The 12,741-nt window shown below is 37.2% G+C and overlaps 1 protein-coding gene across 2 annotated transcripts in view; it reads left to right on the top strand.

Moving 5' to 3' along the window:
* The first annotated feature begins 11,768 nt into the window (after positions 1–11,768).
* The window catches only part of CRACD (capping protein inhibiting regulator of actin dynamics), an 81,230-nt gene continuing 80,257 nt past the window's right edge, over positions 11,769–12,741 (top strand). For both annotated transcript variants that reach the window (XM_090266839.1, XM_090266838.1), the window contains exon 1: positions 11,769–12,100. In XM_090266839.1, coding sequence (XP_090122965.1) covers positions 12,094–12,100 — 7 coding nt within the window. In that variant the 5' untranslated portion in view covers positions 11,769–12,093. The remainder of the gene's footprint in view (positions 12,101–12,741) is intronic.

The raw sequence follows: 12,741 nt of genomic DNA, 5'->3' as shown, positions 1-12,741 counted from the left end.
TAACCAATGGAAAACAACTAATGGTAAAACTTAGAGCAATACTGCCAGCAATAAAAATATATTTTGGAAGAAAGAAAAGCATTTCCTTCCTCTTTGCCCCTGCCCTGTGGGCTTACTGCTTATTATTTCTTCATGTCTTTTATCTTCCCTTTAAAGCTTGAAAATAATTCGCCTCCCTTCCCATCTGTTCACCACATTAATTGCTCTGGGCAGGAAGAAGTTTCTTCACTATAGATCATCTTCCTGCTTTTAGTTTTAAGTCTGTTAGATACCTCATCTGCTCTACTGTTTAACTTCTTAACCTTCCTTTCATTGGTAATGGGCAATGTCCCAGGTGTGAAGACTGAAATGATCCTTGGCTCCTTTTTTTAAAAGCATAAGTAGCTTTTTCTGTCTATAATTAACGTTGGGTGGTAATCTGTCCTTTTCCAATTGAATAACAGGTATATATATCAATTGTTTGATTTAAAAAGATGCCCTTAGCACTGCTGTCTCTGCCAGCCTGGGAGGGAGACAGAGGCATAAGGCATTGTTCCGTAGCTGGAGAGCATGGAGCCCACTTGAAAACAGTGTTGTGTTGGAGAAAATTATAGACGCCCCATCAGCAGATCTGATTCTGCAGTTAACTTGCTTTATGGCCGTGCTTGAGTTTCTTTTTCTGGAAAATGAATGGATTGAATTGAATCAATGGTTTTCAAAGTGTCTCTTGAAGATTTATGACATTTAAGACTTGTTTACCTGAGAGGGCTATGTAGGTAGGGCTCTGGTTTGCAAGGCCTCTTCCCAATGCTCTAAGTCTCTTCCTTTTATATATTAGGTTTCTATATTAAATTTCAAATAAAGGCTTCCAGAACTGAAAATATTTGAAAACAAGTAGACCAAATGAGTCCTAATATCTCTTCCAGTCCTGATTTTCTGTGAGTCTAAGACTTTGCTAAAAACATAAAAACACATATAAGCATGGACCAGATGTGTGACATAGAATTATGTTATCAGTCATTCAACAAACATTCACTAACTTCCTTGAGGATTGGAAAATATTATAGCTTCTAAACATCTTAGGTATCTTCAGTTAGGTACTTTTTGGATTCAAATCAAAACGTATCTCCAATATAATGTAGTTAGAAGTCCTAGAAAATATAGAAAAGTAGAAAAAAAGAAAGAGGCTGCTAATAGATCCTACACATAAAAACGATCATTCTTACACTGTCCTGGGTTCCTGGTGGTCATTCTTGAGTTTTATTTCTGATAGTCTGCTAACCTGATGCTCTCCTCCTTGGTTTGCACACAATTTATATGGGCAAAAACTGCAGATAAAAGAATGTGCTCCAAATCACATTAAAATAATGCTATAAGAACTGCAGTTGGAATCATCAGACCAATACTCTACCATATCCTTTGATAATCTCTTATTTCTGAATCATTCATACACTAATTACATATAAATGAATTATGTAATCTGCCTTTATTTGGTAGTGTATAATTAGTATGGCCTTATATAAGTTAACTTTAAAATCTACATAAAAAATATGAAGGGGGAAAAAGAAAAGAGGAAAAAAAATTCTGTATACACATGGAAAAAAACAATTGGAGAATAATAATAAAGCATGCTTGGATTAGAAGACCAATAGTGTCTTTACCTAAGAGACCCTATCAAGCTTCCATGTAAGTGACACAAATGACAATAGCAACATATATAACCACATTGTATATTAAGATGATAAAGTACCAAATTGTCCAATACAAGAAAAATATATAATGCAGTGCTAATTGTGTGCTATACAAATTTGGTGCAAAAAGAGCTGGAAGAAGGAATGAAAGTGGTAATAGGCATATAAGCAACGAAAAATAATCAAACTCATTAATATATAAAAATCTAGATTAAAACAAGGGTAAACATGGAATAAAGTGGAGTAGGGGATAGTAAAGGGTAGAGGAGGTCAAATATATGGTGATAGTTGTTTTAACAACTCTAGATACTTTGCACTTGCATATGAATTTTAGAATCAGTCAGTTTCAACAAAAAAGCCTGATGAGAATTTGATTGGAATTATGTTGAGTCCATAAAGGAAAATTTGACAACAATACTGAGTCCTCCAATATGTGAATGTTGAATATTTCTCTAATTATTTATCTTTAACTTTTCTCTCAATCAATGTTCTGTAGAATTTCAGTGTACAAGTCTTTCACATCTTCTGTCAGATTTATCTTAAGTATATTGTATTTTACAAGTGATATGGTTTTTGTAATTTTAATTTCCAATTGTTTGTCATTATCACATAAAAATACAACTGATATCAATATATTGATCTTGTATCCTGCACTCTTGCTAGACTCATGTACTAGTTCTAATAGCTTATTTGTAGTTTTCATAATTTTTATGTTTTATTGAGATGCAAGTCACATATTATGAAGTTCACTCTTTTAAAGTATACAATTCAATGTTTTTTAGCACATTCAAAGTGTCATGGAGCCATCGCCACTATCTAATTTTAGAACATTTTCATCACCCGTAAAAACAAAGCAATACGCATTAGCAATCACTCCCTATTTCTTCCCTCACAATAGCCCCTGGCAATCACTGATACGTTTTCTGTGCCTTTGGTTTTGTCTTTACCAGAATGTCATTTAAACGGGATTATACAAAATGTGGCTTTTTGCTATTGGATTCTTTCACTTAACATGATGTTTTCAAGGTTCATCCATGTTGTGGTGTTCTTTTTTAAGGATGAATAATATTGCATTATATGGATTCTTTTATTCATTCCTCAGTTGATGGAGAATGTGGTTGTTTCTACTTTTAAGCTATTATTCATAATGCTGCTATGAATATTTGTATACAAGTTTTTATGTAGTGATTCCATTAATTTTAAACTGTTTGTTACAATAAAAATATTTCATTTTGCAAAAAGGGAAAATAGTGGGGGTAGGGAGGAGCAATCATGGTAAAATAGTACTGTCACTGAAGATTTAAAAAAAGAAACGGGACTAGAAATGATCTTATAGGATGGTTCAAGTTATGAAGAAACCTGAAGGGGATCATGCGGGAAGGAAAGCACAATGACTGGAGCCCAGGCTTGGTGCCAGGCAGTGGTAGATCAAGGGCGTGATGAAGGGTCTTCAACACCAAGCAGAGGTGCGTGGACATGATTATTCAGGCACTAGGAAGCTCCATAGGTCTTTAATCCAATGAGTAACATAATGGCGTGATGTTTTAGGGATACTTATCTTACTGCAGTGTATACAATATATTACATAAAATGTGGAGTGTTTGTGAGAGGAATACAGTAAGTCCTCACTTAACACTGTCAACAGGTTCTGCAACTTTTAAGTGCAAGGACTATAACAAAACCAATTTTACCATAGGTTAATTGATATAAACTAGAGTTAAGTTTCTACAGCATCTCACCAATATTATAATGAAACATTATTCCAGGACCTCCTGTACCAGCAAGGAGACTATTGTAAACATATTCATAAGGTGCCCAGTAAAGTTGAAAGAAATGAATAAATACAAGTAACCACTACCTTAAGTATAATAGATGTGCAATCCCAATAACTTTTTTGCAGTAGAAAAATCCATCCTAAAATTCATGTGGAATCTCAAAAGTCTCTGAATAGCCAAAACAATCTTGAAAAAGAACAAAATTGAAGGTCTCACACTTCCTGACTACAGAATTTAGTGTAGGGGAGGGGATTTGGAAGAAGGTGATCAAAAGGTATAAACTTACAGTTTTAAGGTAAGTACTAGGGATGTAATGTACAACATGATGATTATAGTTAACACTGGTGTATGACATATAGGAAAGTTGTTAAGATAGTAGATCCTACTAATTCTCATCACAAGGAGAAATTATTTTCTTTCTTATATTGTATCTATATGAGATGATGAATATTAGCTAACCTTATTGCAATCATTTCACAATATATGTAAATCAAACCTTGGTGCTATCTGCCTTAAACTTACACAGTGATGTATATCAATTATTTCTCAATAACACTGGAAAAAACATACTACAAAGTTATAGTAATCAAAACAGTGTAGTACTGGCATAAAGACAGACATATAGACCAACAGAATAGAATAGAGGGCCCAAAAATAAGCCCTTGTATATATGGTGAAATGATTTTTAACAGGGATGCCAAGACTATTCAATGGAGAAAGGATAGTCTTTTCAACAATGATGCTGGGAAAACTGGATATCCACATGGCAAAAAAAAAAAAAAAAAAAATGAAGGTGGACCTTTACCTTACACCATATATAAACTCAACATGGGTCAAAGACCTAAATGTAAGGGGTTAAAACTATAAAACTTAGAGGAAAACGTAGAGAAAAGTTTCATGATATTAGATCTAGCAATGATTTCTTAGGTACAGCACCAAAAGTACAGACAGCAACAAGAAAATAGATACATTGGACTCCCATCAAAATTAAAAACTTTTAAGCAGCAAAGGATACGATTAAGTGAAAAGGTAGACAACAAAAGAGGAAAATTATTTTGCAAGTCGTATGTCTGATGAGGGATTGATATCCAGGATATATAAAGAACTGCAGCTCAACAACAACAAAAACCTGATTAGAAAACGGACAAAAGCCTAAAACATTTCTCCAAAAAGGTATATAAATGGCCAGTAAGCACATGAAAAGGTGCTCAACATCACTAATAATTAGAGTAATGCAAATCAAAACAACAATGAAATACTACTACCCATTGGGATGGCTGTTATATAAAATAATAAGTATTGGTGAGAATGTGAAGAAATTGGAACCCTTGTGCACTGCTGCTTGCAATGTATAATGAAGCAACTGCTGTGGAAAATGGTATGGCAATTCATCAAAATTAAAAATAAAAGTACTATATGATTCAGCAATTCCACTTTTGGATATTAACGTCCCCCCTCCTAGAGTGAAAGCAGGGACATAAATAGGTATTTGTATGCTTATGTTCCTACTAGCGTGATTCACAGTAGCCAAAATGTGGAAGCAGCCCAAACCCCCCTGTCAGATGAATGGATCAACAAAATGTGGTTTATACATACTTTGGTATGTTAGTCTTTAAAAGGAAGGAGATTCTGACACATGGTACAACATGGATGAACCTTCATAGCATTATGCTAAGTGAAAGAAATCAGTCACAAAAAGATAAATATTGTATGATTCTGCTTACATGATGTACCTAGAGTAGTCAAATTCCTAAAGACAGAAAGTAGAATGGTGATTGCCAGGCCCTGAGTTGGGGGTATGGGAATGGGGAGTTATTGTTCAGTGGATATAGAGTTTCAGTTTGGGGATAATGAAAAGATTCTGGAAATTGATGGTGGTGATGGTTTCACAAGAGTGTGAATGTATGGTACTGAAATGTCACTGAACTGTACACTTAGAAATGGTTAAAATGGTAAATTTTATGTTATGTAATTCTATCACCATAAAATATAGATATGCAATAAATGTTTGTTGAATAAATGAATGGTTAAAAAGTCAACAAGGTATGATAGGGTGAAGGAAAGGTAGGGATAAAGGTTTAAAGCCATTGACAGAAGTTGGGAAATGGTAGAGACTTTGATTAATTTGCTTTCATATGCTGTAATTCTATGACATGACTGCAGGCAAAAAAGTTTTGGTAGATAGTTAAAATGCGGGTGAAATATTAAGAATGAAAATATAAGAAATTACCATAGCAGTACTATTAAAGCCAAGAGAGCTCTCTGATTTCCTCTCAGGCACTAATAGGGAATTAAGCACATACTGCCCCCTCTGTTCTGCCCTCCAATCTTACAGGGTAGAGTTCTGTTACGTTTAAGGGCAAGTTTTTCAACAATTCATTGACATTTGTATACTTATTATGATAAAATAGACTTTTAAGGTGTCTACAAACTGTGGGTTTTAAATAACTTAAATGCCTCACCTTGTTTTCATTAGAGAGATAAAAATGCAAGATTATGGGCTTGAAAAGAGACAATAGGAGTAGGGTAAGAAATTGTAAAAGCTGTTAACTCGTATCTGACCAGATGTCATAAAGTAATAAATCTTAGGGTATTTTTCAAGTCAAGGCTTTCATCGTATCTAAAGCTGGAGCTGCCTGGATTTGCATAAACCCCTAAAGGATTCTGTTTAGGAAAAATGAAAGATTATAGGATTTAGAAACTTGCATTTTGTGAGATGTCTATGGAAAGATTATTTTGAAGATTATTTTTATTTCCTTAGAGGAACAAGAAATAGATTAGCATGTTTCGTAGTGCTGCAGACTCATTAAATACCAGCTCACATCTCTGTCAGTAAAGCTAAGCTCCTTGAGGAATGGAATTGCTCATTTTGAACAAAGGTATCAGACAAATGACTTCTAGAACTCAGTCACACAAGTATACAGTCTGTCTGGACAGTGGCAGCAAAATATTAACTGAAGGTCATACTTCAGGGGCTCGGAGTTGAAAGGAAAAGCCTGTCCAGATGGGTATGTTTAACCACTCCCATGCCCACAAATGCTAGTTCATTGACAGTATATTCAGCTTTTAAAACAATGATTCAAAAGACTGATAGATTTGACCATATAAAATTTAAAACTGTTGTGCAGCAAAATATGCCATGAGAAAAGTGCAAAGGCAAAAAAGAAAAGCTTTCAACATAGGATGCAGTTTACATCTTAAATATGTTAAAAGCGCATAACATTGAGACCATGTTCCATGCATTAGAGAGAATGAGAGAGAAGGAGAACATGTTGCTGTTCAGGGTGCAGGGACGTCTCACGCATTGCTGGTGGGAATATGAATTGCTATGACCTTTTTGGAAAAAGCAGTCTAGCAGTGTACATCACAATTTAAGTACACACTGACCCAGCAATGCCATTCTTCGGAGTTTGTCTTATTAAAATAAAAGCATCAGTGACTGAAGATAAATGAATCAAGATACTTATTTTAGCATTGCTTGTAGTGATGTAAAAGAAAAAACTGGAACAACCTGAATGTTCTTTAATGGGAGGAAGGTTAAATAAATTATGGTACAGCTATTAGAATGAGTTAAATCCAAATCTGTGACGTAGAGGGTTATGATATGTTAAATATAATATATTTATGACATATTATGAAATGAAGGAACAAATTGCGGAGTAATTTGTAGAGTCTAATTCCTTTTTGTTAAAAAAGAAAATAATCATTATGTTTTAATCTCTGTATGAATAAATAAATACTGAGAGCCAGGCATGAACCAATGATGAGTATGATTAGTCTGTTTTTAGTACCTAATGTCCATTTATTTGCACATAAGGTCCTGTAAAAATTATAAGAAAAATGGACCTTAGGTGCTAAGAATAGAATTAATTGTAATTTTTGATTCATAACTCACTCTCTGGCCAGTAAACACACTTTTTGTGTTGCAACCTAATAATTGATTGTATGAATATAAAATAATATATTTAATCATCTGCCTGTTGCTGAACATTTTAGATGGTTTCAAAACATTTTGTTTTCTTAATAATGCTAGGTAGCCATTTTTGTATACTTTCCAAATATTTTCTTAGCAGAAATTCCTAGAACTGAAATTGCTAGGTTAAAAAATACCTGCATCTATACCTATATGTATGTAGACAGATATACATATATAAATATATAGAGATATAGATATCTTTTAACCTAGCAACATATATTTTATATGTTATATATAATAATCTAGTTATCTGGTACTATATAACAAACTACCTCAGAACTCTCTATAGCTGTATATGTATGTGTATGAACAGATATATAGATATCTTTAACCCAGCAGTATATATAATGTTCTAGTTATCTAGTGCCACATAACAAACTCCCCAAAACTTCAAACAACATTATTTATTTTACTCATGAATCTGCAGTCTGGGCAGGGCTCAGTTACAATTTCTGTCCCACTCAATACAGACCAGGTGGCTCAAAAGTGAGAGACTGGACTCTTCTGAAGCTCTCTCACTCACCTGTGTGGGCTAGAGGTGGGAGGAGTTAAACAGCTAGAGCTGGAACAGCTGGGCCTCCTCAGGCATCTCCCTGCATGTGGATGCGGTTTCTCTAGCATGTCGACTTCACGATAGCTAGACTTCTTACATTGCAGTTCAGGGCATCCCAATAGAGCGCCACATGGAAGCACTGTCACCTTTTCTAACTTAGCCCTGGAAACCAGGGTACACCACTTCCATTATACAGGCCCACTCAGGCTGAGGAGGGCACATGGACTCCCAGCTCTCAAGGGAGAAAGAAGTGTCAGCATTGTAAGAAGAGTGTATGGGATTGAGGGGCTGTATTGGTACGGTCATCTTTGGAAAATGCAATCTGCTTTACTCATTGTTAAGATTTTTGATACGTACTGCCACATAGCCACTCCAAATATTGTACAGTACTATTGAAACTGTTACACAAGGGTATTATTATTCATTCCCAAATTTACCAATCTGATCTGCACATATTGTGTCTCTCTTTTTTTTTTTTAAATTTATACTTTTAGTTACTACAACTGAAGTTTATTGGTCATTTTTATTTCTTTTGTTTGCTGCTGGTTCACATATTTCAGAGAAATAATGAGATAGTCATAATAGCTGAAATTCTGAATTAAAGTTTTAGAGAGCAGCTGGTTCTTACCCCCTTCTTTTACTGACAGGGAAATTCAGTTACAAAGAGCCACAAGTTCCGAGTTCCATAAACTCGTGCAAAGCTTGTGCCAGGTAACTCAGCACTTGGAATTGATAGTAAATGCTTTCTTTGGGTATGTGTGGCAGTGATTAGAAATAATTTGCCATTTGGAACTATAGTGGATTGAGGGAACCAATGTTGCTCATTATTGTAGAAATGTTGTCAAAAGGAACCTGAATCTGTCAAGAGGACCCTGCCTATATAACATGTCCTAGAAAAGTTTTCAGTACAATTCCAAAGCATATCCCCAACAAAATTGTGTACAATTAACAGACTCCTTTTTGCTTCCACTCAACATGAGTCAAGCACCATGTTGGGTCTGGACATGAGTGGTATGCAAAACAGGCTCTCTGCTTTCAGGGAGCTTTTCCATTACTGGTAGCAGTGGGCATTAAGCAGTAAAATAAATAAACAAACACAAAATTGCAAGTTGTAGTGAGTGTGTGAAGGAAAGTTCAGGGCGCATGAAGCACCAAGCAGGGGGTCTATTTAAATATCTATTTAAATATCATTGAGGAAGTGACATGTTAGCTGAAACATGAAAGGTGAGGAGGAGGTGTCTAGGCAAGAGTTAGGGGAAGGGTTTTCACCGAGTCTACAAAGGCCCAAAGAAAGGAGGGAACTTGGCATGTTCGAGGAACTGAAAGGAGACCCCGTGTGACCAGAGGGGAGTGAGCAGAGATGAGGCTGGAGAGGCAGGCAAACCCAGGCAGGGCAGGTGAGCCAATAAAAAGATTCTAGACCTTCTCTGACCACCTCATTCAAAGGTCCCTTGGCTGCTATGCGGAAAAAGGGCTGGAGGTAGGTAAGCATATATTGAGTCAATAGATTGCAGTCATCCAGGCAAAAATGACAGTGTCTTGGACAAGAGTGCTGATGATGGGTGGCCAAGGGCTCCTGGACTATTACTCACATTTCCGTCTGGTCTTTGATTCTTTGCATATCATGGGACACTGGAGTGTGTAGCGCTTATTGACAGTGTCCTCTTCTAAATGCATCATTGAGACAGCAAAATGACTTCAGCATGGTCACGTGGTGCCGAGGCTGTGCAGAGTGAAACGTGGTTTTCTGATCTGGTGCTGCAGCAGGCAAGGGAGGAAGAGACGCCTTCTGACTCCTCTGCCTTCTCACCACTCCCTGCAGCAGAGGAGAAAGAGCAGGGAGGCAGGCTAGGGTTTCTCAGAAGAAGAGAATGGAGTGGGGTTGGAGCAGTTTAGAGGGAAATGGGAATGGCATGTAGGTGCTCGTTTCAGACTTTATGGTGCCTGTTTAATCAAAAGTTCTGATTTTTTGGCTGCAGTCTCCTGAGAAAGACATCCTTTGTAAGAAAAGTTGCATTCCGTGACAGGAGTGGGGTTCGGAAGAAGCGTCTCTGGACTAGAATTTTATTGAATTCAGTTGGTTCAGATCTGCAAACAGGTACCAAGAACTTAACTATGTATGGACCAGGCGCTGTGGTGAACTCCCATCTTCTCATTTGTCCCTCACTGTGGCTTTGTGAGATGGGTGTTATCATGCTAAGTTTACAGAAATTGATCTTTAATGTGAAACATCACTATCTACTCTCTGTTTTCATAGACAAATGATAAAGAGAGACATCAAAACCTTGCTTTTCCCCAGGTTTAGCTAAAATGAGCAATGGCCTAAATGCCATCTAAGTGCATATAAGCAAGACAGAACCTGGGATGAATTCAAGTCATCTATGCACCTAAAAAATGTGTCTAAATCTAAAACTAGGATGGATGTATCAGGTTAAATTGGCCATTGTGAAAATAGCCACCATCAGAGTCAATTAGCATTCAGCTTCAGGTAACCATGGACACCACCCCCACTCCCTACCCCAGTCTCCTATGTGGTAAGAACACCAGACCAAAATAAAAAGCTTCCCTCATAATTACATCAAAACTTATAGACTTTTGGAGTACAAACATTTCAAAAAGGACAGATGCACATCTGCTCTGCTGATGTTTATGTGTGAATAAAATCAGATGAAAGTCATGAGAAATTATTAAACCCATTAGTCTTATTGCAGAGCTTTTTAAAAGCAATTAATTTTCAGATATTTGAATTTCATTCATTCCTTTATTATTATTATTCATCTGTCTAACATGATCTGGGCATATACTAGGTTCTGAGAAGAATACAGAGCTATAAGGCATTTATTCACTTATTAAATATGTATACCATTCCTTATATCAAAAGGTATATGAAATGGTTTATAATAAGTGACATCATTCTCAGCCTCAAAAAGTGGGGAAGATTGACAAGGACACTGACAATAAATATCCTGGTAGAGGTGTGCCAAAGATCTGCCATAGCACTGGGTGGATGAATGGGGGACACCTAACATAGATTAGGGTGGGGGACTGAGGTCCCCCCAGAGAGGAATAAACAGGCTACACCAAAACCATCAACACAGTCTTGCTCAGTATGTTTGTTTTAGGTTTTGCTCTGTTGGCCTCTTTCCTTGATAACTTGGTCCTAGGAGACATACTATAATTTAAAGCAGAGTATACATGGACGGGCTCAGTCACAGAATTGCTCTTCTATTTAGCTATGATCTTTATATGTCCTGGCTGGTGTGGCCCAGTGGATTGAGCACCAGCCTGGGAACTGAAAGGTCATCAGTTTGACTCCCGATCGGGGCACATGCCTGTTTGGCCAGGTCATGCCAAAGGCAGCTGATTGAGATGTTTCTCTCCCTTTCTTTCTCCTTCCCTTCCCCTCTCTCTAAAAATAATTAAACAAAATCTTAAAAAAGAGATTCTTAGTTCTATCTTCTGCTCCTTCAGCTAATTCTTTTACATCTTAGAAGCTTATTCATATGTTGCTTGCCCCCAAGAGTTTCATTAGAGCAGTAGTGACCAAGTCCGTCAGCACATCCACCGTGGTTTGGGAGGTGTCCGGCTGCCCTGTCAGCATGGTGGGTGGGCCCACATCATGTCAGGGGTCTCCCAGTCGGCTGTTCAGCCTGTATCATGTATTGGTTTCATGATTTCAAGTCCATTTGTTTATGACTTGCTTGAATCCATTTGTTTACGACAACGACAAAGGCTGAAGAAAAATATTTTTCAGAAGTAAAGTTGCTTTGATACAAGAATGAAGGAAGTCATGCCAGGATGTGTCCCACATGTGTTGTCATTGATAAGCAAGCAGTCAGCAGCCCAGCTGCAGAAGGACTCGCTGGGGCTTATCAGTGGGAACATGTGGAGAAGCAACTATGGCAAGGGAGGAACGTTTGGGCTACAAATACTGAGAGTTCGTGACGATTACTTGAGATTTCCGGTTTGAGTAAGGTGGCTCTTCATTAGCCTAAAAACTCTCCGAAGACCCGTACGGCCTTCGCTCCTGTCTTGGCGAGGCCCTCTTCAGCTGCCTACCTACCAGCACGGGAAATCAGCTCTTTGGTTGGTCACCAAGCCTCCTGAGTGCCTCCTCGTATGAAAGGTACACCTCATTAAATATGGACTTTATTCCTTCACCTCCCCTTCCCTGGAATAACAGTGTGTTGATCTGTCATTTGTGTGGAGTATGTTATCTCTTTATCTGGCTTATTAAGAGAGATTATCATGTATGCTGTTGGCTTGTGAAATTATTATAATTCCCATGGTGAACTTGTGCTAAATACATTACTGGCAAAGACACATAGTCTCTGAATATAACTTTTGCTGCCTCCCCAAAACAAAAAACAAAGCAATCTGCAAGTCAGTGTCCACATTCAAGCAGTTGCCCCTTTTCCATGTGTCTGGTTGACATGTGGAAAAGGGCAGACTATAACCCCAAGTGCTCACCCTCAATGGCTCTTCTCCCCAATGTGACTGCTCATTATAGAACTTGTATGCTTTCTGGTTTCATTAACCCCATTTTTAACCTGGGTGGATTTCTATCATTGTAACCAAAGAGCCTGGGCTGAAGCAAATACCAAAAGTATAAGTCTATGCATCTTTTTATCTGGCCAGCAAGCCAGTGGCTTAAATTTCTCAGGTATATCTATTTCTGGAATTCTATTTACTTGAGTCTTATAGAAGACATTTTCTATTCTTGGCTCAGTTAATATTTAGCCACTGAGGGAATGAGTGATTAAAAGT

The sequence above is a fragment of the Furipterus horrens genome, unplaced genomic scaffold (genome assembly GCF_987537825.1).
Source record: "Furipterus horrens unplaced genomic scaffold, mFurHor1.1.pri manual_scaffold_2, whole genome shotgun sequence".
NCBI lineage: Eukaryota > Metazoa > Chordata > Mammalia > Chiroptera > Furipteridae > Furipterus > Furipterus horrens.
The sequence above is the reverse complement of the archived record's forward strand: the minus strand, read 5'-3'. Positions and strand labels throughout refer to the sequence as shown.